At 50.9% G+C, this 27,482-nt stretch overlaps 1 protein-coding gene across 3 annotated transcripts; it reads left to right on the top strand.

Annotated features, from left to right (window-relative positions):
- Positions 1–26,994, top strand: SSUH2 (ssu-2 homolog). 3 transcript variants are annotated; one of them, XR_011461945.1, is made up of 14 exons: positions 10–52; positions 4,745–5,237; positions 7,220–7,318; positions 7,657–7,738; positions 9,258–9,387; positions 9,922–9,982; positions 11,024–11,148; positions 12,206–12,268; positions 13,856–13,941; positions 15,273–15,365; positions 15,751–15,856; positions 17,508–17,615; positions 20,737–21,566; positions 26,223–26,994. XR_011461945.1 is itself a non-coding variant. In XM_070359635.1 (13 exons), exons 2-13 carry the CDS (start codon positions 5,147–5,149, stop codon positions 20,881–20,883), a joined length of 1,191 nt encoding a protein of 396 aa, XP_070215736.1. In that variant the 5' UTR covers positions 10–52; positions 4,745–5,146; the 3' UTR covers positions 20,884–22,357. The 3 variants fall into 3 exon arrangements, 2 of the variants coding, with proteins under 2 accessions (XP_005895576.2, XP_070215736.1); XM_070359635.1 differs by lacking the exon at positions 26,223–26,994 and having other exon boundaries at positions 20,737–22,357; XM_005895514.3 differs by lacking the exons at positions 4,745–5,237; positions 26,223–26,994 and having other exon boundaries at positions 1–52; positions 20,737–22,357.
- Positions 26,995–27,482: the final 488 nt, after the last annotated feature.

A 27,482-nucleotide genomic window follows, 5' to 3' on the forward strand; every position in this document is an offset into this window, starting at 1 on the left:
CTTCCTCGACTGGACATCTGGACCATGGACAGGGATCTGAGTGACGATGACAGTGAGTACAGCCGGGCAGGGCAAAGGGCGCCGCTTCCAGGGGCCACTGAGTTGAAATCTCTCTGCTGCCCTCAGCACTGTCTTGGTTCTGCATCTGTGTTGCTACAGCATCCCTTCCTTCTTCCCTCCTTCTTCTTGCCTGAAAAGCCCACTTGCACCCTGCGGGCTGTTCTCCCATTAGGTACCCCTGGGCAGTGGGAAAGGAAGGCAGAAACCAAGGTGAGAACTTTCCTCCCTAATCCTGTAACACTATCTGAATCTTAAGATTCTTTATCCTTCCTTTTTCTGATTGATAGTCGGTCCCCACCCCCGTTCTCCAGAGCCAAATGTGAGCCCGAATATCAGGGTTCCCATTTCACAGTTGCATCAGTTCTTAGATGAAGTTAATTTTAGAGAAATGTCAGTGAAAGGTTTTTATGTGTGATCTCCCTCTAACAAGAAGGTGGCTTGTTCATTGCCACTCATCAAACACAGCCCAGGTAACCCCACCTTGTCCTTAGTCATGGTGTCAGGCACTCAGTCATATCTGACTCTTGGCGACCCCATGGATTATAGCCCTCCAGGCTGCTTGGTCCATGGAGTTCTCCAGGCAGGAACACTGGAGTGGGTAGCCATTCCTTTCTCCAGGGGATCTTCCTGACCCAGGGATCGAACCTGGGTCCTCTGGCATTGCAGGCAGATTCTTTATCATCTAAACCACCAGGGAAGTCCATCTTGTCCTTCCTGGGACAGAAATTCAATGGAATCTGATAACTATTTAAAGAAATAAAAAAGGAAGTGGTATTTTCAGAAGAGATGTGCTATGTTTTAAAACAGAAATGTTTGCTCCTAAATTTGGAACAGGCAGCATAGTAGAGCATCAGACTTAAAATTGGGAGGCTAGGGCTCAAGTTCTAGCCCTGCTGACAGTTGGCTGTGTGATCTTGGGCAAGTCATTTAACCTCTCTGAGCCTCAGCTTCCCAACTGTAAAAGGAGATTGGTCAGAAGTTCTTAACTTGAGAAGCATGAAGTCGAGGGCAAAATATGATGTATATGTGCTCTGTGTGTGTTGGGTTGGGGTAGGGTATCCACAGGTCTCATTTGAATCTCAGAGAGGACTGTGACATTAGTACAGTTTCAGATTTACTGAACTTGGTGACTTGGAAGGTCCTGTGCAAGCCCAACACTTTTTACTGCCTTTAACGTTGGTTTCTCAGAGCTTCAAGCCTCAGAACTTCAGTGGGGTATAAAATGAATGCATGCTAATCTTAGAGAGCTCAGTTTACGTTTTCTTGGAGTCCTTTTTCATATTGAAGTGAGAGAATATACATAGATAATGTAGCATGTATTTGGGGAGGACCTACTCTCACCTCTGATATGTTGGAATTGTGTATCCATAGTATTATTGTGGAGAAGGCAATGGCACCCCACTCCAGTACTCTTGCCTGGAAAATCCCATGGACGGAAGAGCCTGGTAGGCTGCAGTCCATGGAGTTGCTAAGAGTCGGACACGACTGAGCGACTTCACTTTCACTTTTCCCTTTTATGCATTGGAGAAGGAAATGGCAACCCACTCCAGTGTTCTTGCCTGGAGAATCCCAGGGACGGGGGAGCCTGGTGGGCCGCCATCTATGGGGTCGCACAGAGTCGGACACGACTGAAGCGACTTAGCAGCAGTATTATTGTAATAAGTTTCTGCTAATAGTTGATTGCAATCTTTCATCTTTAAAGCACTGCTCATTAGCTTTCCATTTATATTTGGGTTTTGTTGTAGTAGATATGGGCTATGTCAGAGTTGAATTCAAATCCAAGTGCTGCCTAATTGCTGGGTGACTTTACCTAAGTCACTAAACCTCTCTGAGCATTATTTCCCCCTAGAAAAAAATAGACATTGTGTCATCTTGTATAATTTGTAAAAGATTAATTTTAATGTAAAGTGCCCAGTATATCACTTAGCCCAGAGTAGTCATGGAGTAAATGATCAGAAAATGATTGGATTATGTCCCCTGGAACTTTAAACTGCTCTCAATGGAAAATACTATTATCGTGCTCTTTCTCTTTTGGCATCAGCCTTTTTGGTAACCAAGGTAAAGAGAAAGATGAACTCTTTTTAGTTCCTTTAAAATCTAAAACCCCTTATTCTGCTGTAGGGTCACTCTATATGCTGGTTTCCAACGCAGTTGAACCTTAAGCCAGCACTTTGGGTCTACTGCAAGGTGTGAGATGGTTCTGAAATTTTTTAGAAACTAAGTTGATGAAATCTGAACCTAGGTAAAATTTTTTCCTGGTTTCAGAAAGGAAGGCTGCTGTGGGACTTCTATAATTTAAATGTCCCTTCTTAGGTGAAAGATGGTATCCCCTTTAGCCAATTGAGATACCCTTCCTGGTCACTAAGCTTTTTTCTCCTTATTTTTTGTGTCTATAATGTGGAGCAGCTTCAGAGAAAATGCATTCCTCCAGTGATATACTTTGGTACCAAAGGAGGCATGGATAGGGACATTCTGGGATGTGACATCCACATGGAAGTCACTTTTAAAATTTCAGTGCTTTGGCAATGATTAATCAGGAGCAGGAGACGTGGACTCCTTCGATCCTCTGACATCAGAGGAATGACATTTTAAAAACAGAAACTTGAGGGGTTATCCATGAATTGTGCCTGTCTCCATAAGAAAAATTCCTTTCTATACAAAAGAAAAACAGCTGGTGTCTAGTGAATAGAAACACGACCTGGGTAGCCCTTTGTGAAGCTCTCTTGGCAACCACTTGACCTGTGTGCCTGGAGCAGTGGGATGTCCACCTGAGTGGAAAGGCCGTGGGGCTTGGAATCAGGCTCTGAGTTCTAAGTAGTGTTTCTGTCTCTGCTGTGAGCACGTTGTCTCAAACCACATCTCTGAACCCCATCTTGTCCTTCTACAAAATGCGGTCCTTCTACAAAAGTGATTGTCATGAGGTGCAAGAGAGACCATGGAGCATCCCCAAACCAGGCCCAGCATTGTTAGGGGGCAGTGGTCCAGCCAGACGACCGCCTTAGAATGCAGCCCAGTGTCGTGGAAATGGTGACGCGGCTGGTAGCCCCCATGAGAGCTCCCCATACTGGGCGCCACACAATGTCCCGTGACGTCCGCATTCCTGTTGTGCCTGATGCTATCTGCCCAGGAAATGATGTGTCAGACTGTGCTTCAGCCTGGAGGTTTTTATTCTTGTCTTTAACATAATGGGGAGGTTAATTTAGCTCTGACACGTTGCCAGAGGTCAGGGTGACTCCCAGTTGATGGATGGAGCTCTGAGTTTCCCACCTCTTATTCTTCCCCTCTTCCTGCCTCTTTGTTTGGTTTCTAGCAGGACAGAGCGGCCAGGTGGCATTTCCTTGTCTCCTTTGTCCAAGAGAGTGTTGATGCCCCATCAGAGTCAAGACTTCCCGGTGGGTGGTGGCCCTCCAAGGGAATGCGGCTGTGATGACCTTGCCTTTCTTTTCATGCTTGACATTTTCACTCTGATCCCCTGGCTTAAAGGAGCACAAAGAATGAAGAAGACCTGCCTTCCTCAGGTCCAAGGCATTGACCAAGCATGTTTTACATGCCAGGCTTGGGGCTGAGAGCTGTATACACATTGTCTCTTTCAGTTCAGTTCAGTCACTCAGTTGTGTCTGACTCTGTGACCCCATGAATCGCAGCCCGCCAGGCCTCCCTGTCCATTGTCAACTCCCGGAGTTTACTCAAACTCATGTCCATCGAGTTGGTGATGCCATCCAGCCATCTCATCCTCTGTCGTCCCCTTCTCCTCCTGCCCCCAATCCCTCCCAGTATCAGGGTCTTTTCCAATGAGTCAACTCTTCGCATGAGGTGGCCAAAGTACTGGAGTTTCAGCTTTAGCATCATTCCTTCCAAAGAACACCCAGGACTGATCTCCTTCAGAGTGGACTGGTTGGATCTCCTTGCAGTCCAAGGGACTCTCAAGAGTCTTCTCCAACACCACAGTTCAAAAGCATCAATTCTTCAGTGCTCAGCTTTCTTCACAGTCCAACTCTCACATCCATACATGATCACTGGAAAAACCATAGCCTTGACTAGACGGATCTTTTTTGGCAAAGTAATGTCTCTGCTTTTGCATATGCTATCTAGGTTGGTCATAACTTTCCTTCCAAGGAGTAAGCGTCTTTTAATTTCATGGCTGCAGTCACCATCTGCAGTGATTTTGGAGCCCCAAAAAATAAAGTCTGACATGTTTCCACCGTTTCCCCATCTATTTGCCATGAAGTGATGGGACCAGATTGTCTCTTTAGATGGGCCCTAATATCACCTGCTCTTTTCCACAGCTGGGGATGTTGAGTGTTGGGAGGATGTATGTCTGACAGTGTCATGTATTACCTGGCTCAGATGGTGGAATATCAGAGCCCAGATTCCTAACCACTGTGCCCAGGGATTCTGAGTCTAATCACCTTGGGCTGCAGTCCAACCCTGCCCCTCATCTTTAATTCTTTTGACTGGATTCATAGATACTGCAATGAATGAGCATGGACCCCAGCCCAGAAAGTTTCAAATTCCAACCTCCACCTTCCTGATCCCCTTCAAACCCAGCCGCACAAGTGTGTGGTAGGTCAGGGAGGGCATAATATGGCTCATGAATCATAGCTCACCCATTGCCAGTTTTGTAAAGTTTATTTGAAACCAAACCACACTTATTCAATTGTCTATTGTCTGCATCTACTTTCAGGGCACAATGATTGAAGCAGACTGTACAGCCCATGGTCTGAAATTACCACCTGGTTATTTGTAGGACACAGCGACAGGTGTTCAAAGCTTTGGGATGATGTTTTGCCAGTAGTCATGTATGGATGTGAGAGTTGGACCATAGAGAAAGCTGAACATCAAAGAATTGATGCTTTTGAACTGAGGTGTTGGAGAAGACTCTTGAGAGTAACTTGGACTGCAAGATCAAACCAGTCAATCCTAAAGGAAATCAGTCCTGAATATTCATTAGAAGGATTGATGCTGAAGTTAAAGCTCCAATACTTTGGCCACCTGATGCGAAGAACTGACTCATTGGAAAAGATCCTGATGCTGGGAAAGATTGAAGGCAGGAGGAGAAAGGGATGACAGAGGATGAGATGGTTGGATGGCATCACTGACTCGATGGACAGGAGTTGGTGACAGACAGGGAAGCCTGGTGTGCTGCAGTCCATGGTGTTACAAAGAATTGGACACGTGTGAGTGGCTGAACTGAACTGAACTGATTGGTAGAAAATGTTTGCTGATCCCTGGGTGCCTGGTGGCTAGAGTCGCTGAGAATGCTAGTAAACTCATTAGAAGCAAAATAATATTGAGAACCAAGGTTCAACAAATAATTCCAGGTGAATTCTCATCCTGGGATTTCAGGACACAGCAACAGGTGTTCAAAGGTTTGGGATGGTGTCACTTTATGTCATACCCACATCTGTCCCAGGGCTTTCCCCAGGGTCTCAGCAGAATCGTTCACTTACAGATATAGTTTTCCAGCTAAGAAAGGTACTCTACATCTACAAATGTCCTTCTATTTCTGCTTCCTTTGAAAGTTCCCACCCAGGAGGCAGAACTTTAAGAGATCCATTAGTATTTCTTACTGTCAGAGGACAAGTACATCCCTAACGGGGGAGGTGGTTGAGCCAGGGTTTTTTATTTGTTTTAATTACATCCCCTCTTTCCCTCACTGTTCTTGACCTGAATTCCAAAATTTCAGGCTTCCTCACTACCTGCCGTCTATCTCTACTTCCAGATAACCTAGGCTGTTCTACTTTTGAACAAGATCTTATTCCTTTTGCCTTTGTTTTTATTAATCTCTAAAGGACAGAACATATTATTTTTATTTTTGTAGTGATAAACAGCAGCAGGCTTTAAAGAACTGCAAAAGAAAAAAGAGAGAAGGATCCAGGAGATGAGGTGGATCCACTGAAAGCTTGAATCAAGTGGGCTTCAGTGACTTAATGCAGATAATCCCTTTCCACTAACTGCTTATCAGCTCACCCTTTAAAGTCAACTTCCTGTGGTCAATTGACCACTAGAAAGACAGAGCTGAGGGATCCTTGTCTCCCAGCATGGGGGCTTTGGGGAACAGGTTTGATGGATGGCCCAGTGGGCTAGAGCTGGAGCAAGGAGCTTCTGTCCTTCTCTAAGTCTAGCAATGTGCATCCTCAGGATACTTGAATAACTTCTCTGAGCCTCACACTGCTCATGTCAAGCGGAGTTAGAAGTCCTGCCTTCTACACCTGCAGGAGGGATGGTGAGGTGAGGCACCATGTGTGGGAGGCTTCACGAGTTGTCCTGAGTTTCCAGTTCACAGACCTGGCGTCTGGCTGGTAGACAGCTGCCTTCTCACTGGTTGCTCACACAGCAACCTTCTTAGGACTTTGATCCCATCACGGAACTCCATCCTTAAGACCTTATGTCAACCTTATCACCTCCAAAAGGTCCCAGCTCTGTTGGGGGTGTGGGTTTCAACATATGAATTTCGGGGGGTTGCAGACATGCAGTCCATTAAAGGGTCAGTGATCTGGCAGGCAGTGATCTGGACTACAGGGCCCAAATGTGCTCATATTCCTGGTGGCTTGGCAGGGTTCTTGGAGAAGGCAGGATACCACTGGGCCCCTGTCCACGTAGTCTGTGGGTATTTCCACTTGGCCTCTCCAGTGGAATGGTCTGATTTCTTACCTGGCAGCTCAGGCCTGAAGAGGGCTGGCTTCAGGAGGCCAGCAGTAGGAGCTGCAGTTCTCTTCTCTGCTCCCTGTGTTCCCTTGGTGAAGCAGTCACAAGCCTGCCCAGGTTAGAGGGGAGCAAACAGAGGCCCGTCTTGTGATGAGCGGAGCGTCGTAGAAGTGTGCGCATCTGTTACGCAGTGTCTGTCCCCTGGGGCCGTGGAATATGATGCTGCTTATGAAGCACCTGTCCTGACGACTGGCTCAGAGCAGGTGCTGACGAGCAGGAGCTGCCCTGCCTCATGTTCTTCTCCTCATTATTACTGCTGCTACTCTCATCACCCCACCCCACCACTGCCTGCCCTGCAGATGTGTGTGTCCCCAGGGGCCCAAGGGGACCACAGTGAAGCTGACTTAAACCTCGGGGCTCTTCCCCATGTACTGGCCCTCACTTGTCAGCTGCCTGTTGAGCTGCCGTGGCCCCTCCTCCCCGAGGCTCAGCACTGCCTGTTTCCCCTCAGGTGTGGTAGACCTCAGTTTCGAGGCTGAGAGTCCTCTGGCGCCCCCGGCAGAACTCCTGGAGACGCTGCCCAGCTGTGACTGGGTCCTTCAAGGGGACAGTAAGTGTGTGGTCTTCCAGCCTCTTCTAGGGGTGATGCTGTCGAGGGGGTGTGTGTGGAACAGGCTGGCCTGGGAGAACTCCCCTGTCCCCTGGGGACCCTGGGAAGCCCCTTGTCACTGTCTGGAGGGAACTGGAGGACAGGGGCATAGGCCCTGTGTCCATGGACATTCCATGACCACGTCCATCTCCATTTAAGCCCAGGATGATACTGGTCTTGGAACCCTCCTTCTTCATCTGTTCTTTCTCACATTCGGCCCATTTTTCCTTCTTTCATCCCACAAATACCTGTGCCTTGAAGCCAGACTGTTGAACCCTGACTCCTCCCCTCTCCTCCAGGACACCAGATATTTTTCCCACCTTCAGAAACCGCAGGGAGACCCCAGGAACAAAGATGCTGGTCCTCATTTCTGGAACACAGGTGAGCTCTGGTGACCCCAGGGAGCCATCACACGGGGTCATGCATGACGATCCCTTGGTCACCTTTGTCCCCTGAGAGCCCTTCTCGGAGATCTCAGGGGCCACAGATTTCAATATAGACTGTGCCTCAGAGTTCAGTCCCACTCGATTAGATTCTCCAGCGATGGAACTTGGGAATGTGTACTTGTCCAAGCTTTCCAAGCTGTCTGGCTACCGCGCCAGGGTTGAAAACGCTAGTCCAGATGAGGGGTTGCAAATGACAACCCCCGGGTCAGATCCAGTCCACAGCCTATTGGTACACGGCCACGCGTTTTATTTCCCTTAGTGTCTGTGGCTGCCTTTACACTGTGACAGAGGAGCTGAGTGGTGACACAGAGGCCATATGACCCACAAAGCCTAAAACATTTGCTCTCTAAGCCTTTAGCAAAAGTCTGCTGCACTTGCTCTGCTCCCTGGAGCAGGCCCTCCTTGTGTGGAGGACTCAGGGCAGAGCTCCGGCTGTCCAGCCAGGTGTGTGTGGACACAAGGAGCTATGCCTGTTGTAAGTCTAGAGCGGCTATGTCCTGCCTTCGAGGATGTCCTCCTGGTTCCTCGCCCCACTGCTGCCTGGACCACTTCCCTTCTGCTCGTTGGCCACCCCTCCTGTGTGCCCACGGACCCACTTACTCCGTGGACTCGTCTTAGCCGCCCCAGTCCCCACATTCTCCACCTGCTGTGTGCCATCTGTGGGTGCACAGACCTCTCTGTGCCCTGGGCAGGGATGCTGGGGACACAGCGTGTGTGAATGCAGGGCTTACATTTGGACTTGGGCTGCCATGGAGAAGAATATGGAGACGAGAGGGGAAGAAGGAGGAAGGGGCCTCTGCCTGTGGCGGTGGTAGGGCAGGAGGGCTTTTGCTGAGGAGGGACAGGTCAGCTGGGCCTCAGGGGAGTCTCCAGAGAGTTGGCCTAGGAAGGGCCACTTGTCATCTGCCTTCCACCCCGTGCTGCTCTCCTGCTGCAGGCTCACAGGAAGTCTCCTGGACGCCACTGTCAGAAGGTTCTCGACTGGGGTCTCCTCCTGAGTGCTGCTTACAGCTCCCGAGAGCAGGAACCGTGTCTGCCTAACTCTGCCTAACTCTGCCTCTGTCTAGCTGTGTGACATCTTCTCTGGACCTCAGTTTTCCATATCTACGAAATGACATTCATCTTGTTTTTTTGGGTTTTTATTTTATTCAAGTTCTAGGATTCTATCAGCCCTTCTCCCCAGCCCCACACTCCAGCTAAAGTACATTTCTGTCCTCTAGACGGTGCCGCTTTCCCACCGGCAGTCTGTTCACACAGTTCCTAATGCCAGAGACACCTTGCCCAGGTGGACGCCCGAGGGCTCTATCCCTGCTGGGGACCATGGCGCCCCCAACTCTCTGCCCGCCCCAATCTCCAGTCCTCAGTTAACATCTGCACAGGGAGGGGGCTGGCTGGCCCGGGTGAGCCCGCAGGGTGTCCCCACACCCACTGCCCCTCTGCTCCATCCCCGGCAGAGTCCCCGTGGTGACAGAAGAGGTGGCCCGGGAAGCCCTCCTCAGCTTCGTGAACTCCAAGTGCTGTTATGGCAGCGCAGCCGCCAGCGACCTCGTCATCCTGGAGCTGAAGCAACAGAACCTGTGTCGGGTGAGGGGCAGCCGGCGGGGGTCTGGGGAGGCCGGGGGAAAGGAATCATGGGGGGCTGTGTGTGTGTGACTGGTGGTGACGTTGGTTCTGTCACTTCCTGGGTTTGCAGTGAGGGATAATACAAGGAATCATGAGTACCAGCCACTGTGAAGCAGCTTGAATGCCCTGGGCATTATGGGAAGCACATTCCATATATGTCTTATCAAATCCTCATAGCTGCCTTGCACTGTAGATAACCATCATCACCAGTTAAGAGGAGGAATTGGGTGTTTAGAGAAGTGGAGTTACTTGCCCCCAAACATGAAACTAGAAGTGACCAAGCTGGGATTCAAACCAGATTTGCTGGCTCCAAAGCCTTGTTTTTTAAGACACAACTAATCTGTTTGTCTGAGGCCTCGGACCGAGTGACCCCTGCAGGAGTGCCCTGGGCCACCTGTGAGAAGTCACTACTGCCAGCCTGTTTGGAGCAGCCCTTGGGTGCTGTGCGTGGCATGATGAGCCCAGGGGTGGGAACACGTTGTTTTTCCTTTGCAGTATCGATTGGAGACCTTCAGTGAATCCAGGATAAGTGAATGGACTTTTCAGCCCTTTACCAGTAAGTGAGTTGTCTGATATCGGTGTAACTGGAAGCAGATATGGACGGGGCTGGTGGTGAATGTCAGGACTTGTCTTAGCTACTAACGCTGAGGAAGATGCTCTGCTGCCCTGAGCCTGATTTCCCATAAAACAACAGCATAGCCTTTCTTCCTGGAGCCTCCCCAGAGCTGAGCTTAGCAAACGCTTCCTTGTCCAAGAAGTGGTATGCAGGAGATCCTGAAAAAGTCGAGTGTTCGTCTTCTGCCACCTGGGGCCAGATGGCAAAGGGAGCAAGTGTGCTTGGGCGTCTGCCGGCCTCCCAGGCCACCCCCAGCACCTCCCCGAGTCTCTAGACCCCCTCCTTGTTCAGTGCGCCACCCCGCCCTCTTCTGCAGCACCCAAAGGCTTAAGGCTGTCTGTCTGGGAAGCTCTGTGCTCAACCTGCTTTCCACGCTGACCACTATGGCCTGTCCTCCAAGGCTCAGCTCACGGGTCCCCTCTTTTAGGAAGCCTATGAAGATTTCCTCTCCTGAACCCTTCACTCACTCAGCTCTGGTCCAAAGCACTTACCGCGTCATATGCCATTGTATCGTGGTTGTTGCTGAGTCTGTCTCCTTGAATGGAGGAGGAGGACGAGAAAGAAGGCGATGGTGGGAGTGGTGAGGGTAGCAGTTCCAGTCCTTGTTTATTGATCGCTCAGCACGTACTAGCCCTGGGCTAATAAGCATTGGTGTGCCTTCTGCTACGCAGTTTTACTACCATCGTGGCACCATTAGCCCCCATTTAGAGAGGAGAGAATTGCAGGGCACAGAGGTAGAGGAGCTGGGGTGGGCTTCTGCATCCAGGAAGTACAAAGAAACAGGAGTCAGCCAGATCTGTTCAACTTCAGAGCTTAGGTTCTTAACCACAGACTCTAAGGGGACCTGTGCCTACCAGTCCCTTGGCCCCGGGTTGAGCCTAATACCTGGTACCAGGTGAAGGTCCAGACTCTTTGATGAGTAAATGAAAGCTGGTACTCCCAGCTGTCTGCTGGTCATAACATGACCCCTTTCTCTGTCAGATCACTCCGTGGATGGGCCACAAAGAGGAACCTCCCCCAGGCTCTGGGACATCAAGGTCCAGGTTCCCCCAATGTTTCAGGAAGACACTAGGAGGTTCCAAGTCCCTCACTCATCATTGGTCAAGGTAACTTGTTTATTGGAGACTTTACTCCTCTCTGAGCTGGTTTTTCTGGCACTGTGGTTTCTTCAAACTTTATCCTTTTAAAAAGGAAACTGAGAGTCTAGGCTGGTGGTTCATTCCTTGCCCATCAAATGCACAGAATTCTAAGGAAACCCAGTCTATGGGATGTAGGCTCATACAAAATTCCACGTAGCATGGGGAGCATTCACATAGCAACAGGATGGTATGAAATTGTCACCGGCTTTGAATAGTGAGCATTCATATTCTTAGGCCCTCTAAGTGTTTTTATCCTTTTTATTTTTATTTTTTGGCCCATCGGTAAATAGCTGAATGAAACAAATATAAAACAAAATTAAAGCATCATGGGATTTTTTTTTAATGGAAGTCATTAGGGGAGCAGAATTCGACATCCGTGCTGTTTTATAGAAATGTAATCAGGACAGGCAGCGAGGGTAGCCTAGTGTGTTGTAAAGACACAGCCGAGATGTTTATGTTATGTTCTCATCTAATCACCTCCTTGTTTTCACTGTAGAACTTGATTCAAGCGTGTCGTTTTACCCTCTGAGTTTTCACAGCGTCATAAGACGAAAACGACTTTGAGAGATCAAGAAAGTGTTTCATTCTGTTCTCCAGGGCGGAAAAGCTATTTTGATTCAGTTATTGAATTCCAGTAGCTACCTCACTGCCTTTTGCAAAAATACCCTGTTTTTCTCTCTTTTTTTTTAATGGCTTTTGTTCCCAAAGACTCCTTTAGCCACCTGTTAGGCAAAGGATACTGGCTTTTGTGGTTTAGCCTGGGAGTATGAGTTAAGACATGGGAGTCAGAGACCGGGTCTCCCCATCTTAGCATCCAGGACAGACTGGAGCTCCAAGGAGATGGTAATGTGGCTTGGCGTTCAAGGCTCTTTGGAATCTGTGTCATGAGCAAATGGCCATCTTCCCACTGTGGCCTGAACTGCTGGACATTTATTTGGGATACTGACATCCTGGGGGTGGGGGTGGTGAAATCAGGAACTACTGGTACCTGGGAAACGGGATCAAGGCGAGCATTTACTCTCAGGAATGCCACAAATGCCACGGGCGTGGACGCTACAAGTGCAGTGGCTGCCACGGGGCTGGCACGGTGAGTCACACGTTGCTGTTGGTGAGTAGGTGATGTGTGGGAGCAGGGCCCTGTGGGGGTGGAGTGCTGGGCTGGGGCCTGGGCCTCCCTGCACTAACAGTGGGATCTCAGTCAAGTCATCCTCCCTTTCCCAGCCTCCACTTTCCTGCCTGTAAAATGGGAACGTTGGATTGGCTGGTCTCTACTGACTTTATTTCACTTTGATGCTTCATGATTTTTATTCTCGTCTTTTTTCCCCCTCCACCTACAAACATTTATTGAGTACCTGCTCAGTGCAGCTGCAGGAGGACAGAGACCTGGGGTGCTCCTTGCAGGGACCCTCTGTCTGTGGGACAGAGAGACAGATGCCCAGGATTTACAGTGCAGGCACACGTGCCGAGAAGGGACACTCAGGGCCTTGGAGGGACAAGACTCGGGCCTTGGATTAGTTTCCCGGGGCAGCTATAATAAAAGACCACAAACTGGGTGGCTTAAAGCAACAAATTTATTATCTCAGAGTTCTGGAGGCCGGAAATCCAAAATCAAGGTGTCGGCAGGGTTAGTTCTGGGAGGCCCTGATGGAGGTGCCATCTTATCCTTCCTCTAGACTTCTGGTGGCAGCTGGCAGTCCTCGGCTTATAGCTGCCTCACCGCACCTCTGCCTCCATCGCTTTTCTGTGTGTGGGTCTCTGCCGTGCCACAGGGACACGGTCATTGGATACGGGGCCCACCCTTCTGCAGTGTGGCCTCACCGTTACCAATTGCATCTGCAAAGGTGATTGCCACACGCTGAGGCTCTGCTCGATGTGAATCTGGGGGTGAGGGGGTAACGTATACTGTTCAGCCTGTTGTGGGCCCTTCAGCACCATCCAGGCCCCTGTGGCATCAGTGTTCTCTGCAGACCCCTGTAGGCACCGGCTGTCCCAGCAGGAAGTCCATGCCCCTTGTGTGTTCTCAGATCTCCCCACCTCCCGATTTGTGCCCCAGCCTTTTGGATACACACTGACCGCTTGCTGCTCTAAGCTGAGCATTTTCCTTCCTTGGCCTGCCGCAGGCTCATCGCTCTGCCGGCTCTGTGCCCTGCGGGGTCCGGCTGTGGCTATGCCAGCCCTGTGTCTCCTGTGGTCTCACTCCTGCCCTGGCCTGCTCCCCAGGGCCCCCTCCCCGTGGCCTTTGCTGTTTCCTCCCCTGTCCCCTCCTCCCACATTGTCCCTCGGGCTTTCCCTGGAATGGCTCCAGAGCCCACCCCAAGCCTACTATAGGGGTGTAACCTGGCCCATCTCTGGAGGCTTTTCTAAGACTGAACTGTTACCCCCAGCACCCGAAGGGCCAGCCTGCCCATCTCCCCGCCTCTTCTGGCCATGGCTGCTTGGTATGGGATGATCCCTGGGGGTCGTGGGGATCAGAGAAGAGCAGCAGAGGCGAATGTCTCAGAAAAAGCAGGGACGTGAGGATGCAGGGTCTTTTACAGACAAGGGGCGGAGGCCCAGAGAAAGGGAGCGGGGAAGTGGCTTGGGGAGGGTCACTGTCTGGCCTGCAGCCGGGCCTCAGGATGCCCTCTGCCTGCTCTGGGGAGGCGGGTGGGACTGAGGCTGCGTGTGTCTGCAGGCTCGGTGCTCCTCCTGCAGTGGTGCCAAGCGCAAAGCCAAGTCCGCCCGGCGGTGTCAGATGTGTTCGGGGTCTGGCAGGCGGAGGTAAGACCGGGCTCCCCAGCCAGAGCTGAGGAGCTGAGTGTGCTCTCACGGGTGTTCTTGCTTGTCACTGCCTGCCCTCAGGAAGGCAAGTGGGTGTGCGATCCGTCTTGTCACCCCTGTGTCCCCAGAGCTCTGGGCGTTGTAGGTGCCTGTCACCTCGGAGAGTGTTTCTCCAGACCAGATGGAGCCCGTCAGGCAATCTGCGGGTGGGTGGACGGGAGGGATGGGGCACTTCCGGGAGGAAGGGAGGCAGTGGGTGAAGAGAGGAGACCTCTTCCTGCTCACGTGGAGGGGAAGTGAATATAGAAAAGCAGCCAAGGTGACACTCGGAGGATCCAGGCCTGGGCACACCCTATTTATAACCCACTGCAGGGACTAAATGTAGGACGAATCAAGGAAGGTCGGCTGATTGGCTAGATCAACAAAGTGCCTGTTCGCAGGACTTTGCAGTCAATGGGCTGTTGCCCATTTTGGAAATGATGGCCTTTTGTGTATTTATAAATTTTTAAAAGGGAACAAGAAACCCCGAGGAGTGAAACTCTCAACAGGTGCACTGGTTAATGACACTTTGGGCTCACCAAGGCCCAGGCTATCCTTCTAACAAGCCAGATGGTGAGCTTTGGAGGATCTGCCACCTGTGATTGGTAAAGAAGGTCTTAGATTTGGAAGGAAACTCAGGTTTCTTTCATTTAAAAAGCAAAACAACTCCAATTCAAACTGGCTTTAGCAAAATAGAAAACCCGTAGGCCCATGCAGTGGAAAAGTCTAGGAATAGATTTCTGGAATGACTTGAGGTATAGCTGGATCCAGGTGCTAAAGCGATATCACCAGGAATCTGTCTCTGTCCTGCACTCTGCTTTCCGTTGTTTTGGCCTCATTCTCAGGCAGGTTATCTCCTGTGGTGGCAGAGGTGGCCACCAGCAGCTCCAAGCTTGGCAACCTCAGTAGAAAAGGATGACCCTTTCCTGATAGTCCCAACAAAAGTTCTGGTGTAGATCTCAATACACCCACCTGGCTCATGTATTAGTCTTTGTATCAGCCCTGTGGCGAGAGTGATGGAATGAACTGGTTGGCCATGCTGAGGTCCCAGGCTGGTCCCAGGAGGGATGGGGCACAAGCCCTTGAACCGTGTAGGCTCTGGGGAGGGGGGAGAAGGGTGGTCTCCAGTAGGAGGTTGGAGCACTGCTATGAGAAGCAGGAGGTCTAGGTGGTGGGCACACTGAAGCAAGCCTTGCCCACCACAGCCCACCTTTCTGAGGAAGGAAATGGGGCAAGGGCCCTGGAGCCACTGGGATGCCATGACTGTCTGTTACAATTGGGGCCCCTCTCAGATGCAGCACGTGCTCGGGGAGGGGGAACAAGACCTGTGCCACCTGTAAGGGCGAGAAGAAGCTGCTGCACTTCATCCAGCTGGTCATCGCGTGGTACGTATGCCTCTCCGTGCCGTGGCCAGGTGAGGTGGTGGCTGGGGTGGGGCATGGCCTGCAGTGGCGCCTGCAGAGGAGGTCCGCTTGGTTGGGGCTCTAACAGTGCAGGCGCCTGCTGGGAGATAGGAGTCCCAGGTCCTGAGTTCCCATGTCAGGAAAGCTTACACACATTCAGGGTTTTTCCCGTCAGGCACCTTGCTAGATCAGCACCTGACTAGTTTCCCCCCTTACAGGTGAGGCTGCTGAGGCCCAGAGAGGCTAAAGCGTGTTCCCAAGGTCCCAAGGGTAGCATGGCAAGCCCTCCTGCCCTGGGCTGCCTGATGCCAAGGCCATGTTCTTAACGCAATCCCCCGGCTCCGTCTCTCATCCTCCTCACTTCCAGGAAGAACAGTCTGTTTGAGTTTGTGTCTGAGCACCAGCTGGACTTCCCTGGGGAGCTGCTTGCTAAAGCCAGAGGAGAGACCCTGTTTAAGGACGAAAACACAACGGTGAGGAGGGCTTTGCAACTGCCCCAAAGGGAGCTGGGTCCCTCCTCCCCTGTGAGCCCGGGTCTTCCGGTTCTGCAGGCATTGCCTTCATCCAGAGACTGGGCAGGAGCAGAGCTTCCCAGGCAGGACACAAGCTGCTGGGACCCTTCAGGGCTACTTCTGTTTTGAGTTTTACATCGTCAACCTTCCATCCTTCCCCTGTTCCTTTTCTCTCCCTCTTTTCCTCCCTTCTTCCCCTGCACAAATCTTGAGACCTTCCTCCTATACCAGGCACTATGCTAGACCCTGGGGATCCTGGAAAACAATCTCTGCCCTCAGATCTCACAGTTGTTGAGGGAGAAGATGATAATGGCATTTTCTTCACAGTGTTGTATGGTAGAAAGACAGGAAGGGGCAGAGGTGTTGGGGTGGGGAGTGGTGTTGGGAGCAAGTGGACGGTGTGACAACAGGGGTCAAAGTGTCCAGCAGAGGAAGCAGCAGGACAGAGACCGTAATGAGCAGCAGAGAGCAGGGGGGGCTGGGGGCAGTGAACCGGCCAGAGCAAGGGGCTGAGACACAACAGGTGCCGGCAGCCAGATTAGGGAGCATCTGTACACTGGGGGTTGCAAACTCTGGCCCTCACCCTGCTTTATATAAATAAAGTTTTATTGGAGCACAGCTCATTTGTTTGTGTACTGTCTGTGGCTGCTTTTATACTTCAAGGGCAGAGTTAAGCAGTTGAGACTGAGACCCTATGGCCTTCAAAGCCTGTGTTTACTCTGGCCCTTTACAGAAAAGATTTGCTGCCCCCTGCTGTCCACCTGGTAAGAGAATGTGGCTTTTATAGGACATCTACGGAGAGGTTTATTGGGAGGGTCAGGTTTTCTTTATTTCTCTTTTCTTTTCTTCCTTCCTTTCTCTTTTTACAGTATGTGGCTGTTTCAGATTGCCTGGTAAATATATCTAGTTTGACATCCATCACCATACAGTTAAAATTTTTTTTTTCTTGTGATGAGAACTTTTATGAGCTACTCTCAGCAGCTTTCAAATATACAATCCAGTATTATCATCTGTAGTCACAGCTCTGTAATTTACATCCCCAAGACTTGTTTCTATCTGGAAGTTTGTACTAACTGACCCCCTTCACCCTCCCCCCCCGCCCCCACTCCCATTACCATCTCTGGTAACCATCAGTATATTCTCTGCATCTAGAAGTTTGGTTTTTTGTTTTTGTTTTAATTCCACATATAAGTGAGATCATAGGATATTTATCTTTCTATAACTTACCTCACTTAACATAATGCCCTTTGCTACCCATATTGTTGAAAATGGCAGGGTTTCCTTCTTTATGACTGCGCTATAGTCCTTAGCCTTCTTTCTTTGCCCCAGTCACTCTGTTTCCTAAAGGCTCACTTCAGGCATCACCGCTCTAGGAAGCCCTGCAGCCACCCTCAACCTGAGTTAGGCAGCAGCAAATGTCTGCTGGGTGGGGGAGTACTCTGTCCACAGTCCTCCTCTTTGGTTGGATCCAGGGTCTGCAGAGGTTTAAAAAGCCCCACCCATCCCACTCGCCCCTGGCCTGGGCCCTCCGCTCTCTGGGCTCAAGCTCCCCTCAGCCCTCTAAGGCTCCAGGTGCTGAGGCTTCGGGTCAGGAGGTCTGCGTCTCCCCCAGGTGTATCCCATTGTGGACTTCCCCCTGCGGGAGATCTCTCTGGCCTCCAGGCGCGGCATCTCAGAACACAGCGCCGCCCTGGCCTCCCGGGCCCGCGTCCTGCAGCAGGTGAGCTGAGGGGGTTCAGACTGGTGGGAAGTGAGGTGCCGGCTGGGCTGGGGCTCCAGGGCACTGCCCTGTGGACATAAAGGAGGGAGTGGGCCCTTCCCTCTGCAGGGAGGCTCCTTGCCCAGAGTGCCAGGGCGGAATGATGGGGGCGGGGAGGGTGAGGGGGGAAGGAGCCCCAGTGGGAGGAGCACGGAGGTACTGGGGACTGACTTGGGGCCACAGTGGCCGGAGGGCAAAGAGCAGGCCGGGCCCCCCGAACGCCACAGGGCGAGGTTTGGGTTAATTTATCCAGAGAGTGACAGGAAGCTTGCAGGGTTTCACGCAGGAATGTGGCTCAGTGTGATTTTGATTCTCACCCCCTGGTATTCATTCAGAGAGGGGACGGGAAAGCTCGAGATCTAGGGTGGAAGGCAGGGCTGGAACCCAGCGTGCGGCCCGACAGGGCTCTTGCCAAATCTCCGGCCCCCAAGGCTTGGACCGGCGGCCTGGGCCAGGGCAGTTGCGCGGCTGTATCCTCCTGGCCACTAGGTGGCGGTGCTGCCCATCGCGCCTCCAGATGCTGCGTGGTGTGTGGGAAGGGACGGAAGGGACGGGGGTGTGTGTGTAAAAGAAATGGGGCGGGAAGATGAGGGGTCGAGCCGTGAAGCCCAGCGCCTGAACTTGGTGAGGAGTCTCTCCCGGGTCCGAGTCTTACAGTTTGGGTGCAGATCCTGGTTCTCTCGTATCTCAAAGTGGTCCCACACCAGCTGCGAACTCCTTTCAGTTTAGTTTCTAACCTGTGAAAAAGAGATGCTACCATCGCCTCAGAGGGTTTTGAAGGAATGAGTCATTTGCTTTAACCACCCGGAACCCGATACTTAAATAATTTTATTTGGCTGTGTCGGATCTTAGTTGCATCATGCGGGATCTTTTGTTGTGGCCTATGGAGAAGGAAACGGCAACCCACTCCAGTATTCTTGCCTGGAGAATTCCATGGACAGGGGAGCCCGGTGGGCTAGAGTCCGTGGGATCGCAGAGAGTTGGATATGACTGAGCGCACAGCGCACACGTGGACTATCTGGTTGTAGCAATGGGCTTAGTTGCTCTGCCTCATGTGGGATCTTAGTTCCTCAAACAGGGCTCGAACAGGCACCCCCCACCCCCCCCACACACACACCCCGCATTGCAAGGTGGATTCTTAACCACTGGATCACCGGGGAAGTGTCCTTCTATTCCCTTTGCAATGAGTATTCCCCTTCTCTCTGCACATCTACCCTATTTGCAGGAGAGAAAAGGATGCATTTAACTTAATAGTGACCCTCTTGGAGCTGGAATGAACCTCAGCATGATGTGCGGGCACTGCAAACTCAAAGGCCGGCAGGGTGGGTGGTACTGTGGGTGGGAGGGCCCCTTATCCAGAAGGCTGGGCCTCCCCTCGGACAGAGATTTCAGACCTTCTGAAGTCCACATTTTTATATGAAACCTTCCAGTTTTTCAATATTGAGAACAAAATTTTAAAAAATGCTAAGAACATTGTATGGGCTACCAGGCTGATTTTAGCCTGTGGGCATCCTCAGCTACCTCTGGTCTACTTCAAACCATGACTTTTCCAATAAATCAGAGGGGGCCCAGAGAGTGGAAGTAATTTAGGTAAGGAAACACAGCTTCTTAGTGGAAGAGCCCAGGAGTAGAACTCAACTTTTTCAACTCTAAGGAATATGTTATTATCTACCACATTCAAGGCACACAAGTGACTCTCTGAAAGCCAGGGAAGGTTTGCAGGGCTATCTGCTGAGGGATTCAGGGTGCTTTTCACCTGGCAACCACTGCAGGGACGGTTCGCTTACCAGGTCAGGCTCTGCTCCCTGGTTCTTGCACATGGTCACGGGTTTTGAACCCTCTCTTCTGTCCGTGGGCCTCCATGCCCTCATCTGTAAATGGGTGTGGCTGGACCTTGCATTAGGCTGGGCTCTGCAGAAGCAGCTCTGAGACAAGGATTTGTGTGCTCGTCACGTGTTAAGCAAGGGCTCCCAGGGAAAATGGGTGAAGGGGTTGGGGAGCCAGAGCAGGATGGTCAGGCAAGGGGCGATGCAGTGGAAGTAGTACTCTGAGTATCAGCCACACCTCAGCGGCTGTTCACCTGGAGGTGATGCCTGGTCTGCAGCCCCATCCAGAGAGGACCCCAGATTGGTACCTAAGGACCCTTGCTCCTGCAGCCCTGGTATATTCTGGGGGCACTACAATGCAGACCCCCAAATATTGAGGTGTCTGTTTTGGGGCTGGGAAAGAGGATCAGGACATGATTTTAGCAGTTTGTGGTTACAGATGGTTCTCCTGGGGTGTATTTACTGCTGAGGCTGGCAATTGGAGTCCTTTTGAACCCTTCATTTGGCAAAGGGGCACTGACTACCCAAGATCACACAGTATGTTGGCGGCAGGCCTCCGTCCACACCCTGGGTCTCCTGGGCTTTCTATGATGGCACAGCCCCATCTCAGGTGACACAGGCCATTTGTGTGGTGGTCCTGGAGCAGGGAGGGGTGAGCTAGGGGCAGACATGCATTTTTTTTTAAAGAGATGTAATGGGGGAACACTTCTGTGAATCTTTGCCCCAGATTGTCTTTTGGGTTGGCATCTATAGCCCAAGAGTCATGCTGATATTTTGCTCAGGGTTAAGACATTAGCAAGTAGAATCCAGTTAGGAGACAGCTGTCATACGTGGGGCCCTAATGTCTCCTTTCCTAATATCTCCATGGTTGTTTTAATATAAAAATGTTTACAATGACTTTACCCTCCAATTTTTTCCACCTCACTCTCTCCCTGCCCTATCTAAAAATTAATGTCCTGTTTTGGGCTGGTGACTTTCCCTACATCCTGAAACTCCCCTGGGGATGTCTGTGCCTTCACTTGATGAAACTTAGAATCAGGTGATGGTTAAAGATGAGAAGTCAGTTTGGGGCAGAGCTTCGGGTGAGAGAAGGAGCCTAGGAGGAGATACATCTGGAAGGCAGGTCTGGGCCAAAATGGCAACTCCAGAGCATGAGCTTCCTCCTGCAGGCAGGAGGGAGCTACTGAGGGTTCTTGAGGAGGTGAGTGACTTGAACAGAACACTGAGGTTTTCTTTTTGGCCAACTGTTTCCTCAGCGCCAGACCCTGGAGCTGATCCCCCTCACAGAAGTTCGTTACTGGTACCAAGGAAAGACGGACGTCTACTACATCTATGGCACCGACCGCCAGGTGTATCTGGTAGATTACCCCGAGAGATACTGCTGTGGCTGCACCATCATCTGACACCACACAGCTGCCCCCAGAGCCCGCCACTCACATGTGCCCCGAGGACGGCCGAGGTCTCTGAGGTCACTCACTGTTGGCTCCTCTGACAGTCACAAACCCCTGGGTATCCTTCCGGAGAATGCGGCTCCTCTGTCTAGCCACAAGTCCCTCTGGAGCCCCTTTGGCAGAATTCACTTTGTATTTATCCCTCAAGAATTCATCGACACACATTCCTTTAGGAGGAGTAACTTAAACCAGGGGCTTTGCCTCTGGCCTCTGAACTAAAGTGCTGATTGAGTGTGGGGTTGATTTTGCTTTTTGCTGGGTCAGTCTCAGTTCTGGTGTGTGTCTGCTAGCATGGGCCTTTTGTGGAGCTGAGTGATCTTGAATTGTTGAAAGATACATGGAAATTTGCTGCCATTTAATGCCACTCAGGCAAAAGCATACAGAATTTTACTCCTCATTCTGTGGGTCAGAAATTCAGATGCTGCTATTGCGTGATGACCTATCTCTGTTCCATGATGTCTGGGACCTCATCTGGAAGATTCAAAGGCTGGGGTGGCTCAAGGGCAAGGGCGCTGACATCATCTGAAGGCTGGCTCCCCCAGATATCCAGTGGTTGATGGCGACTGTCAGCTGGAACACCTACACGTGGCCTCCCCAAGCAGCGTGAGCTTCCTCACAGCGTGGCGGCTCTCAGGGTAAGCACCCCTCATGTGCACCCTAATTAAGGACATAGAGATCTGCTCCAAGACTGGAGAACAAGTCTGCTTGTTGGGTAGACTAAGGGTCTGTATGCTCATTCTACTCTGGTGTCTGTGCATGGGTAAATTTTAGAGAGTTTTAGAGGATACATGCAGGTTGCTGTATCACATGCTGAATTTACAACCGGCCCACTGAGAATAAGGAGAATTGCATACCTTGTCCTGTGCAGGGACGCTGGGAGCGGGGAGGGCACATCCCACACACTGAATGCCCGGTTGGTCACCTTTGGAGTGCTGGGTCAGGGGCTGCGCGAGGCACCGTGAGCCTGGCTGTGAGTGCTCAGATGCCCCTGTCGGTCTTCCAACTCCTGCCTCCACCTGGAAGAGGATTGCTCCCCCAGGCTTGACGTGGAGGGGGAGGCTGGGGCCATTCCCCCGCGGCATTGTACAAATGGAGGGATGGTTTTTGGTTGTTGCTCTCATTGGTGGACGGAGTCCAGGAGAGCTGGGTGTCCGGCAGTGCTCAGGGATGTTCACACAGCGGAGCATCATTCCACATGTTACAAGGCTGGCAAATACCCCGCCGACACCCACAGAGAACTTCGACAAGGTCTTATGAATGCAACGCTGATTTTTATTTAGTGTTCACCTCTGTTATTTGATTTTTATGGTATGTCTTGTTTGAAATGGCTCTGATCCTCTCCCTTAAGTCCACACTTGTAACTCCATTGCCTTCAGTGGAGTTCCTCGGGCCATGTGCTTGAGCATCACAGATCAAAATACATGTATTAAACCACTGTTGTCTTCTCATTTCTCCTTTATATTTCAGTTTGGGCATTAAATTGCTTTAAAAATGGGATGTAAGTGGGTTGTGTATAAGTGTCATTGTAGGGTGAAAAGGGAACCTTGAGTATGTTAGAGTTGAGGCCGTGTAGCTCATATGTGCTGTTGGCATGCGAACCAGACCCAATGAGAAAATCCAGCTGGAATAAACTGGGTCATGGGGGTACTGTTCTAATTGAGCCCCTGTGAACCAGCAGCCACAGGGATCCTTGCTTCTGGTGGTTCTGGCAAAATCTCAGATGGTCACTGGGTCCTCTGGCTGTTTGATAACTGGTGTGTGTTTTCCCCTGCAGTGTGATCTGTTTTCATGACTTTGGCTGTGGCCAGGATCTGACTTAATTTGCTCTTTCTGCCTGTTACCCTAGGGCTGAGTTGGCTGTCACTGTTCGCCCCAGACCAGTTAAAGTCCCTGGAGGGTAGAGTGCAGAATTTGAGGGCGGCCTTAACCCCTGCACTGGCCGCTGTACACTGTGGCTCTGGTCCCAGTTCGGTTCAGTTGTGGAAGCACAGCAGATGCAGTGGCTAGGTTTCTCTTTACAAACCTGCCAAAGGAGAACACCAGCCCTGCCCTTTACAGTCACTGACAGACGCTGGGCCTCTGCCCGGCGGCCAGAGCCATGCAGGGCTTGGTGAGGGTTTCCCAGACATCTGATGTCTCTGCCCTCAGACTATAGGATGGAAGGAGAGGCTGTCTGCAAGTGGAGGAAAACGAGAGAATCCATGTGAGAGTCAGGTGGCTTTACAAGATGCAGAAGCCTAAGGGCCAAGGTGGTGGCAGTGGTGGTGGATACAAGCATGTGTGTATATGTGCATGTGTGTATAGATGTGTGCACGAGTATGTTCATGTGTATATATGCATGTGCATGGTATATGTATGTTTTGTGTGCATGCATGATGTGTGTGTATTTGTGTGTATTGCATGTGTGTGTTTGCCAGGCTGGGAGGATCACTCCTTAGAAGGCAGGAGGGACTTTCTCCCTGACCTGGTTGTCCTCTCTCCCTCCTGGTCCCTGTCATTCTTTGTAGCTCCCTAACCCCAGCCTTCAACACCTATCAGCTTGTGGTACTTCAGCCAACTTCAATTTCAAATTCATGGGCAGCCCTTGATATAGACAGCCATGAGAGAACTGTGTTTTCTAAGTCAGGACTGTGGCATTATATTTCTCAGCAGGAAAGACCTGTCTAGATTCAGTGGCTGGGGCGTTCAGCTTAAACTCCAGTCTCTGCTTGCTTACATTTCATAGGCAGGGATTGTGGAAAGACCGTATACATTGTAGTTCAAATTCTGGTTCCACCTGTTATCAGCTTCGTGACACTGGGCAGTTCTTTTAACCTCATTTTTCTCCTCTGTGAGATGGGGTGGTACAGCTTGCTTTGCAGGGCAGACTGGAAACAGATCAGACTGCAGAGCTCTGTGTAGGTAGGTGCTCAGTACCTAGAAAGGACATCTCTTCCTTTTGGGGGCAGTCAGTGCTTGAATGCTTGTCACGGTGCCTCTCCGGGTGACTAGTGAGCGGGAGCTCGTGCACCAAAGTGACTGTGAGTGACATGTGTTCCATCAGCTCCCCTGCTCAGCTCAGCCCCCACACACTGCTTCCTTGGGTCATTTTCCCCTCACCCCGAGGTCAGGCTGCGTCCTGCGGCATCGCCTCTTCGCTGTCTCCCAGGGCGCATGCGCAAGTGCCGGCCCTTGCTGTGCCTGGTCTCCGCCTCCCCGCGCCCTGGGTCTTGCCCATCATTGCATTACGTGAGTGTGGCCTGTATCGGAGAAAACCACCGAGCGTGACCCACGGGCTAGATGGAGGTGCCACGCGTTGATTTAACACAGATACCGGGTTTTGATTCCAGTCTGGCCTCTCCCAGCTGTGTGCCCTGGATGAGTCCATTTACCTCCCTCTGGGCCTTCAGGTTTATACTCCGAGGAGAAGGTTGGATCCCATTTTTCCTTTTCTTATTTTTCCTCTTAAAATTTCACCGTTTCTCCCTCAAATGAAATCTCTGGGACCCAGACACACACACCAGGCTCACAGGCCAACAGGGGCTGCCGTGGTTGGAGGCCCCAAAGGCCTTCCGTACAGTGCCCCCTCCTCACCTCCTTCCTCCCGCCTCTGGGAACACACTAGAGCCAGGCGCCTCTCTCTCCTGTTCTGGGAGGTGGGCGCCTCTCTGACAGACCGCGGGGCAGTCCTGGGAACCTTCTGTCTTTTGTTTCTTTTTTTCTTCAGAGAATTAAACCTTTGACCTGAGCTTATTTTCTGAATGCGTATTTCTCGTAGTGAAACATGCATAGAGACCAGCACCGTAGATGTTCTGTCTAGTGGTTCTCTAAGCAGTTGATATTTATCCTGTACTTTGGAGCAGCCTAAGGACATCCAGATTTGGGGTACCTTCCCTCTAGCTGGGTCCCCATGCTGTAGGAGTACATGGGATTTAGCCATGGGATTTCCACCTCAAAGAAAGATGTGACCTGGACGTGGGCAGCTCATCTTTTAGACCCAAATGAGTCAGTGTCATTTTAGTGACAGTTTGTTTTTGTCTCATGATCAGAAAATCAGGCAGGGCTTTAAGGGGGCTGGAACACAGGATGGGAGTTCTGCTGGGGAGACAGGGTAGCGTGGCACAGAGCCACACCGTGTGGTCTCCATGGTCACAGTCCAGGGTTCAGATCTTACAGCTCACCTGTACTGGCCCAGAGGCCTCCAACTGTAAGATGGGAACACTGACCCCTAGGATTATGGGGGTGGAGCATCAAGGAATAGTGTGCATGGCAAATGAGTTCTCAGATGATTTGGGCTCTTAGTATGATGAGATCCAGGGAGAGGCCAAAGTTGGGAGGAAGAGATTAGACCCTTAGCATTGGGGGCAGAGCAGAGGGAGGGTGCTATAAACTGCATGTCTCCTCAGAATTCATATGTTGAAATCCTAACCCTCTAATGTGATGGTGTTTGGAAGTGGGACCTTTGGGAAGTGTTTAGGTCATGAGGGCAGAGCTGTCATGAATGGGATCAGTGTCCCTTAAAAGAGACCCCAGGGAGCTCCCTTGTCATGTGAAGTTAAAGCCAAAAGGCGACTGTTTGTGAGCTAAAAAGGAGGCCCTTCCTGCACAGCACACGGATATGCTGGCACCTTGACCTTGGACTTCTGGTCTTTAGAGCCATGAGGCATACATTTCTTTGGTTCATCAGCCACCCAGTCTAGCAGCTCACACAGACTTAGAACGGTGTCTAAGCACAGAATCCGAGGCTATGTGATAACCAGGCAGTGATTTTCAAAAGCCAGTTGGAGTATCTGGACCTGACTCTACTTACCATCACCTAGAAAGTTTGTCAAAATGCAGATTCTCACTCACAGCCCTAGGTATTTGGCGTATTGGTGGCTAAGATTCTGTAATTTTAACCAGTGCCCAAGATGATTCTATGAATGGTCAGAACAGGACACTGACTTTTGGAGTCAAAAGAATAGCTTTGGAATCAGATTTTTGAGCCTGAAATTTCATTCCTTAGCTTGCCATGGGCTTACCTTCTCTAACCCTGTTTCTTTGTCTGTGAAGTGGGGGAGAATTCCTGCCCTCCCTCCCTTGCGGGTTGTTTGAAGGCTCAGATGGAGGAACCTGGCAGGCCACAGTCCATGGGGTCACAGAGTCGAACATGACTGAGCGACCAACACAAACACAACAACGAACAATAAGATGCTGAACGGAAAAGCACTTCGCAAACTAAAACTCTGCATAGATATTCCTCCTGTAAGGAGTGGCAAGGACAGCCTTCATTGTTTCCAAGACTTCCTGCTCACTTTAACTCTGTCCACCAGGGGGCAGCAGGCGCACACACATGAAACCTTGGAGGGTCTCTCCTGCACCAGAACCCTGTGGGGTCTCTCAGCAGTCCTCAGGCTATCGGGGAACTCGATGTGGCTCCAGAAATTTTCTTCAGAGGTGTAGAATATCTTCCGTTATCCATTGACTCCAGGTAAAACTGCTTTCTCCTTCCAAAAAGAGACCGTGGAAATCAGTAGGGACATTTAGGAAAGCAGACTTGAGATGCCAGACTGGAAGTTAGGGCTGTAGGTCAGCACATTAGCTGTTGGATCTAAGGGACCAGGGAAGCAAAGGTGGATCAGGCCCTGATATTGCCTTGAGGACTCTCTGTCTTCAAAATAATAGTGAACATTTCGGGAGTACCACCCATGTGTCAGAGGCTGTTCTTGACTCCTGACGTGTCCTCTGATGAGAGTCCTGCAAGGGACGTCTGAACCCAAACTCCACTTGACAAAGGAGAAACTGAGGCCTGTAGAAGTTAAATCCAAGTCCCATGTTCAGCGGAAAAGCAGTTATTTAGACACATGGACATGGGCGGTCTGGCTCCAGAGCCCACGCTGTGTCTGGTTTGGTGGGGAGGTAGACTTGATCATGACAGGAATAAATGCAACAGGAGACTCAGCCTTTGTTACTCCTTGTCCCCAGGCCTGCTGGTGACGCCCTCTGAGCTAGGCAGTGGCTTGTGACGGCAGGTAGTTCAGTCACTCACTGCTCCTCCTCACCCCCCTCCCTGGGTGCTGGACAGCCCTTTAGTGTGATCCTTGCCCTCCTTGGTGGTACCCTGGGTTCCTGGAAGAAATCAGAGGGAGAGATACTGTGCTTCCTGCCTGTTTTTGTTTCAGATGTCCCCAGGGATCTGGTAGAACTCCAAGCATCTACCTTGGGAGCTCATGGCCAAACATGCAGGAGACCCAGCCCAGCGTTGGAACTTTGTTACATTAACAGAACTGTTGTCTCTTCCCACCTCAGTCATATTACAGAGCCCAGTGGGATTCGTCTCGTCAGGCCTTGGCAGGTGCTGTGATTCTGCCCAATCCCCTTTTGCCTTTTCACTGATTGCCACTGGGAATAATGATGACAAATCTTTGTTAAGCTTTTACTAAGTTTATCATGAGCTTTTGTATGTGCTAGACCCTAAATCTCAGCAATCTTAGGAAGAAGGGACTTTTTTTCTTTAACATTATTAATTTAATCTTCCAACACTTATTATTGATTATTTAAGGTATTCCTAAACTGGGCTGTGTTGTTTAGCA

Source organism: Bos mutus, chromosome 22 (genome assembly GCF_027580195.1).
Source record: "Bos mutus isolate GX-2022 chromosome 22, NWIPB_WYAK_1.1, whole genome shotgun sequence".
In the NCBI taxonomy this organism is placed as follows: domain Eukaryota; kingdom Metazoa; phylum Chordata; class Mammalia; order Artiodactyla; family Bovidae; genus Bos; species Bos mutus.

Bases quoted from the DNA above. Each gene is read 5' to 3' on its own strand.
- SSUH2 (XM_070359635.1), top strand. From the start codon at position 5,147: ATGGCATCACTGACTCGATGGACAGGAGTTGGTGACAGACAGGGAAGC. The intron at 5,238-7,219 runs GTGAGTGGCTGA...GTTTCCCCTCAG, and splicing joins TTACAAAGAATTGGACACGT to GTGTGGTAGACCTCAGTTTC. The intron at 9,983-11,023 runs GTAAGTGAGTTG...TTTCTCTGTCAG, and splicing joins GACTTTTCAGCCCTTTACCA to ATCACTCCGTGGATGGGCCA.